The sequence below is a fragment of the Lepisosteus oculatus genome, chromosome 9 (assembly GCF_040954835.1).
Source record: "Lepisosteus oculatus isolate fLepOcu1 chromosome 9, fLepOcu1.hap2, whole genome shotgun sequence".
Taxonomy (NCBI): Eukaryota; Metazoa; Chordata; class Actinopteri; order Semionotiformes; family Lepisosteidae; genus Lepisosteus; species Lepisosteus oculatus.
The window spans coordinates 10032234-10039229 of record NC_090704.1 but is presented as its reverse complement, the minus strand read 5'-3'; the positions used below and the strand labels follow the sequence as shown (position 1 = coordinate 10039229).

Here is a 6996-nt window from a genome sequence, read left to right as displayed (position 1 = left end):
CAGAGTGTACATTTTGAATAAAATATTTGAATTATTAAACTAAAAGTGGGTCAGATTCTTTGTTAAGTCTTTGTCACAAGTCCACACAATGCAGGAAACAATATAATATGTACAATTCATACAAAAAAAATATCTCGATTTTATGTGTATGGTGTTTATATTTAAACAAGTACATAACAGCAGTTTCAGGTCTGTCAAGATAATAGCTTTATCTCTCTTCAAGATATACAAAAGAAAAGCAATAACCAAACCCATGTGGCAATTGCCTTTCTGTATTTGTCTTTACAACTTCTGCATCTCTCTTAGGGTACATGGATAAACCACAAGTCTATTCTGTCATTTCACATCCCACGATTGCACCAATCCCTAAGTAACAATCTTTATAGTGCAAGCATTTTACCCATCATGCATTGCAAAGGTCTAACAAAAGCATAATAAATGACAGGTAATGTACATGAATTTGTTCTAAGCCTCAGTAAAGTATTTTTTAATATCATAAAAATAATTCTTTATATGAAAAATACTAATTTGCTTTCAAAACAGCAAAAATAAACTTGCCCCAATCAACAGATAAAGAGATTATTTACTTACATGTTCTTACATATACACTGATAAATCAATGGGACGTTCTAGTGTTGATGATATGATTTAGTGTATACATTTATATGTTAACTGTAGGGAGTTTCCCACTTGTGGAATTTAAAAGGTTCTTACCGGAATGTTGTTCTTGGTGCTGCCAAAAGCATAGAAATTCTGCTTTTTCTCTGCAGCTGAAGAATTTATATATGATTCACACTGATATCAAAAACCCTTCTGTGAAAATGCCTTTATTTTGCTTAACTCTAACAGTAGCAAAGGCACAGCTGAGCCAAAATGACTGAATCATGTTATTTGTGATGCAATGTTTCTTCTACACATTAAGCACAAAAACTAAGCAAAGAATGAATTTTTAATGAAATGGCATTGTTATCCATGTGCACCATAAAAATAAATTCTTCAGCTTCTGAAGAAACCTGATGTATGGTAATAGTTCTTAGCTATTGGCACGCGTTTTAGGATTTCTGGGGGGTAGCATTAGCTGGAGAGACTCTCACATCCCTTCTAGCTCCAGCTGCTCTTGGATGCAATGTAATATCTTCATCTTCTCCTGACTGCTGCTTGGCAAAATTCACAAACACCTAGGAAACAGCATCACAATGAAACAAAAGACGAATGACCAACTGCATAAGAGGTTAAGGAACAAATGAAACCAAAACAACTGGTAAGTGCATTCATGATTTACAAAATCTGTATTACCATTTGGAAAATACAAGAGGAAATAAATACTTTTAATGACTTGTTGTCTCTGCTCTTGATTTTTGGCATTTGGTTTTCCAATCCTTTAAAAGTGAATTAGTTATCTTAGGTTTGGTATAGTCTAAATATCTTCATGTAAGATCAAAAATGTATTGCTTTTTTTATTCCCAACACTTACAGTAGATGATTTTTCTCTCTGAAGACAATCAGCTCACTGCAGTTTAAGACAATCTACACTCTAAATTCAATGCTGCACATCATAGATATAGAATTTAGCTTGCTATGGATTTCATTGAAAGGGGAAGAGATGATCAAACAGAACAATTTTTGTGTTTATGGTATTTGACTGGAGAAATTAGTCAATGTTGTTCTGTTTACTCACTTTTGATCTTAGGAAACCGATAACATTGATAGCAGATATACAGTACTGCTTGAGGATTTAAATATTTATTCAAAGATATATGGTTATTCTGAATCATGTGATTTGATAAATGTACCCTCATTGAGATTAGCAATCATCCAAAATAATTTGCACTTCAGTAATTATATTGAAGATGTGATTAAAATACAAATCTTTAGGAAGTGTTTAGAAATGTCTCAATTACCTGATCAAGAGTGGTCTGTGAGACAGAGTAATCCTCAATGTTGAGGTTTTCCTTGTTGGAAACCACGAGCTGAAAGATCCTGGCCAAAGATGAGGATGGGATTTGGTACTGTAGTGTGTTGTAATGCTTCTCTCTCTGTATACAGCCAGGAAAGTGTGCCTCCATAAAAGCTTCAGCTGGGCTTAGGTCTGGAACAACTCCGGGTTTAGCTGCCTTGATTTTCATTGTGACTACATATCCATCACCAAATCTGAATGACAAATCATTTTGATTAAAGTATGCCCTGTGAAAATCATTGACAATGGAACTGAAATTTTAACTTGAAAAATAATCAGATACAGTATGAAATTGGATTTATGTTGGCTGCAGCAATTTAGAGCACTCAAATACTTAAAATAATCAAGTATTGGCACCCTTTGAGCCCTATTATTTATTGTAATAAATACTGAGTAAACAAGAAATAAACAGTACATTAAACGAAATGTCAAGGGGTCATCTTGGAAAAAAGAATACAATTTCTCTTTTCTTGATTTCAAGAAATGATCACTGTTATTAAATGTGTTCCTGAGGGGATTACAGTACTTTTTTATTTTCTCCTAATAATTCTTTCTAAGCTAAGTACTTCAGAACATACCTTGTTAACACCATGCCTATAAGCTGTTTTCATATGAAATGGAAATTGAAACTGGGCTTGACATACTTGTATTTTAGATGCTGGATTGTCCCAAGACACTTGAATGTTCCATTCACCATAATCGCCAATCGAGTGCAAAGAGCTTCACACTCTTCCATGCTGGAAACAAGACACATTTGCTGTCAGAATGATTATGTAATCATCTTGTCATGTAATACATTCTCAAGCAAATTGCAAACCTGTTTTATAGGATGTGCCCTGCCCTGTTATGACTTGCAATACAGTAGTTGCAAATTATATGAAACAAATATTAAAACGATATTAAAACAAATAAATCTTAAAATACAGCATGTGTTCGCATGGAAGTCATGAAGTTACATTAACATGTTACCTGTGAGATGTTAGCACTACAGCTCTCTTATCCTGAATAACACTCATAATGGAGTTCCACAGAAAGCGTCGAGAGTGTGGATCCATACCAGTTGTTGGTTCATCCTAAAGATCCACAGCAAACAAACAGTGTGAAATACTGGGCTGAATATCAAAGTGTAGTAGATTCTGCAGCAGCGTTTCCTTATGAAGACAAATAGGCAACCACAGGATACTTTATGTGGGTTCATGGCTGGGAGGTTTTATAGTGTTTATAGTGAGAATCTTTTGTTACATTTAATGCCAGGCACAGAAGGGAATGCTCTACCATCTAGCACCATCAATGATATCAAGCACAAAACTCAGAAAAGTAGGGCATTTGGTTGGAGAAGAAAACCACAACAGTAAAGCCAATAGTTATATTATAGCTCCACCTACCAGCAAAACTAAGGAAGGGCAGCCTATTAGGGCAATAGCTGTGGAAAGTTTACGTTTGTTTCCTCCACTGTAAGTCCCTGCACTACAGTCGGCATACTCAGACAGGCCAAGTTTCTGTATTCCCCATTCAGCCACCTAAAACACAAACATCTGTCAGAAGATTGGATATTCATGCTTGCATTGCTGCTCACTCTGCTTTTTTAATGTTATGGAGATCTTAATTACAGCAACAACTGAGCTGGCATTAACTGTCTGCATGCACTACAAAACACAATATCACTGACTGTGGCAAATTTAAATGAGCACTATACATGCCACTAAAAACATGAAATATATAACATAAAACATGCCTATAAAATGATGACAGTGTGCCATTGGAAAACAGAAACATAAAGTGAAGATAACTGTGCGCACAGAGGCTTCAAGAAAGGTACTGCAGCCTGTCTCACTGGGTGTTGTGTAAGCTTGACTCACCCTGCTGATCTCTCCCTCTGGGACTCCACGGAGCCGGGAATACAGATAAAGATGCTCACGGCCCGTCAGCAAATCATCAAGAGCGTCAAACTGTGGGCAGTAGCCCATGTTCTGATGCACATCAAGGATGTCGGTAAGAATACTGAGAGGTGAAACAGAGAAAAGAAACTGCAGATTTCATGGATCACCCTGCAACTCACAACTGGCCACTGAGGCTAAGCAGGTGTGAGCTTGCCCAGTACCTGGATGGTCGAGACCTCCTGGGAAACCTAAGGTTACTACCAGTAGGGATTGCTCACCCTGCAGACTGTGTGGGTCCTAATGCCCTAGTATAGTGATGGAGACACTATACTTTAAAAAAAGGCGCCATCCTTTGGATGTGACATAAAACTGAGGTCCTGACTCTCTGTGGTCATTAAAATTCACAGGGCATTTCTCGAAAAGAGTAGGGCTGTTAACCCTGGTGTCCTGAACACATTTTTCCCCCATCCCCCAGCCTCTACCAACAATGGCCTTCTAATAATCTTCTTCTATCAACTGGCTCATCACTCTGCTCTCCGCCCCACTGATAGGTGATGTGTGGGGAGCATATTGGACCACTTTGGCTCCCATTGCATTATCCAGGTGGGGGCTATACATGGTTGGTGGTAGATGGGAGTCCCCATTACCTGCAAAACGCTTTGAGTGGAGTGTCCAGAAACGCACTTTAAACAGTAAGTATAAGGATTTATTTATTATTCACTAGTAAAAACGTGTTTCTTATTGAATTTTAAATTCAAGTATCCTACAAAATAATATTTAGCAGACTAACAGAACATATATTTCACTTAATGTGATTTTGGTTGGGATTTTTCTCTATTTTGCTTATATCTAGTACCTGTAACCAACTACAGATGCTTCTCCAGAAGTAACGTCAGTGTCTCCGGTCAGCATTTTGAACGTAGTTGTCTTCCCAGCACCATTGACACCCAGGAGGCCAAAGCACTGAAAGACACAAAAGAAGGTCAAGTACAAAGCAAGTCCTTTGAGAGGAGATGTAATCTACTGTACATATCAGTATGGAAGAAACATACCTCCCCTGGTGGAACGCCAACACAAATTCTGTCTACAGCTGGCCTGCTTCTGCCAATATACGTCTAGTCAGGGAGAAGAAAAGGATACCTCAGTCTTCAAAATAAGCTCTTTGAATAAACATGTCTATCATCTGAAGGATTGACCTTTTACCTTTGAAAGATCTTTAATTTTGAGTATATCATTCTTGCTTCCGCCTTTGTACATCCTTTCCCTCTCCTCCGCAACATCTTTATCTTCATCAGTGACAGTACCCTTACTGGTCTCCAGCAGCCTGGCCAAAACGCAATAAGTAAATTGAAGTACATTTCCACTTTAGTTAGAAGAATACATGCAATGTTCAATTTCTTACAATTAAAACAGAATGCCCATCAATAAATATTAGTCTGCTGTCAGATGTCTGTATTTTCTGTGTCTTTTTCCTGTATAATAAAAGATCTACATCTTCCAAATTCAAAGAATAATTTCCGACATCCCTCAATGTAAACTCACCAGTGATTAAGAAAGAAACGGTACTGGATCAATAGATTCAAAGTGGAATACACAATGCCTTCAACTGCCATGAAAAAAAGGTTCTTTCCAACAAAATTCCAGCTAAAAGGGTCCAATCTGTAGTCTTCACCTTTAATGCAAAAGTAAAAAAATAAAACAAATCAGCATAAATCAGTCACATCTCCATATCTCAATATATTAATGATAAGTCCAGTAAAACACCGGCAATATGAGGAATTTGCTTTTAAGCATACAGAACTCCAATCTAGGCTTTAGTACACAGTATGCTTCATTCAGGAAAAAAAACCATAAAACAGGTAGAAATACACAAGAATAGGTTGGCTAAAAGTTGTACTTAATTATGCTAATTAAAAATCAAATACCTTGAAGAAAATTATCCTCAGAATGTCTGTTATCATAAAGGCTCTAAACTATGTTTTTTCTATGATTTATGGTTCACTGAAGGCAATACAGTTTAAACATCTCAAAATACATAAAGAAGCAACTGCTAATCACGTCACAAAAACTGAAGACACAACCATAAATTGTTCTAATTATTATTTAGCTGTGTTTGTGTCTGATTTAGTTGTTGGAGCTTTAAAGGAACAGTCATAGCTGTTGTGTTTGTTAGAGGGGCTGTAGTTAAAAACTGGTACTCCCAAAAGCATTACTTGGATGAGTTGATTAGATGTCAACGTTCCACTCCTGATGAGTCATGGTTATTTTATACTACTGATTCTAAATGTAGAAGCTGACACTTACCAAACCTCGAATACACATCTGTCACTGCCTGATTCATGGCTAGGTCAATAAGACCTCGTCCCAGGCAAAAATGTGGAAATATTAGAAGTACCTTTTTCAACAAGTCATTAAGCTTCAAAAGCATCTGCAACATCAAACAGAGCATTTGCAAACAAGAAAAAGTGTTACCTTTTCAACTAACTAAATCAAAGAATTTAAAGTCTGAAGCTGAAATCTATCAATGAGCTGTTAACTCCAAAATATAAATTAGATTTATTTGATACTGATGTGTAATACAGTATATGTCCAGCACAAATTAATTTCCGCTCCGTGCTGGAACTAATTCTTTTTGGGACACAACTTAATCCATTGCAGCACGTAGGATACTTTTAAGTGTTTCACTGGCTGGCAGCTTCAAGTTCTGACTATGAGATAAAAGCAGTACTTTTTTCTACATACCCGGTTATTTTCAAAGAGCTCTAAAATAAATGTGGCAGCACTACTGTTGATTCCAATGAAAAGATTGATGCAGGATAGAGATACATATGCCGTGCTGGGCACATTGAACAAGTAAGAAGCTGGATACATCAAGGGAGTAACTGACCACCTGCAAAATAAAGTACTTAATGAGGATGTACTTGAAATTAAAATAGCAGTTTATTAGTTCTCATCTAAAGAAGTGTTTATTGTGTTATTGATTTATCTTTAATTAAAAGGGGTGACTTGTTAAAACTCTTTTCTTTCTCAAAGCCTGTAATTTGTGGGTAAGGCAAAAGTATTAAGAACTTTTATGTGGGCAGGGGATTTGGGTAGACCAGATTTTATCATTTGGTTTTGACAACAAAGTAGACTGCACTTCCTCTATTGTCATGAAGT

At 36.6% G+C, this 6996-nt stretch overlaps 1 protein-coding gene across 6 annotated transcripts in view; it reads right to left on the bottom strand.

Moving 5' to 3' along the window:
* Positions 1 to 8: 8 nt before the first annotated feature.
* abca4b (ATP-binding cassette, sub-family A (ABC1), member 4b) overlaps positions 9 to 6996 on the bottom strand; it is a 49959-nt gene continuing 42971 nt past the window's right edge. For all 6 annotated transcript variants that reach the window (XM_069194109.1, XM_069194105.1, XM_069194106.1 and 3 more), the window contains 12 exons: positions 6580 to 6727; positions 6142 to 6265; positions 5380 to 5509; positions 5041 to 5161; positions 4890 to 4952; positions 4694 to 4800; positions 3817 to 3958; positions 3343 to 3477; positions 2927 to 3030; positions 2602 to 2694; positions 1902 to 2151; positions 9 to 1178 (listed from right to left, as the gene is read on the bottom strand). In XM_069194109.1, the coding sequence (XP_069050210.1) occupies positions 1053 to 1178; positions 1902 to 2151; positions 2602 to 2694; positions 2927 to 3030; positions 3343 to 3477; positions 3817 to 3958; positions 4694 to 4800; positions 4890 to 4952; positions 5041 to 5161; positions 5380 to 5509; positions 6142 to 6265; positions 6580 to 6727 (1543 nt within the window). In that variant the 3' untranslated portion in view covers positions 9 to 1052. The remainder of the gene's footprint in view (positions 1179 to 1901; positions 2152 to 2601; positions 2695 to 2926; positions 3031 to 3342; positions 3478 to 3816; positions 3959 to 4693; positions 4801 to 4889; positions 4953 to 5040; positions 5162 to 5379; positions 5510 to 6141; positions 6266 to 6579; positions 6728 to 6996) is intronic.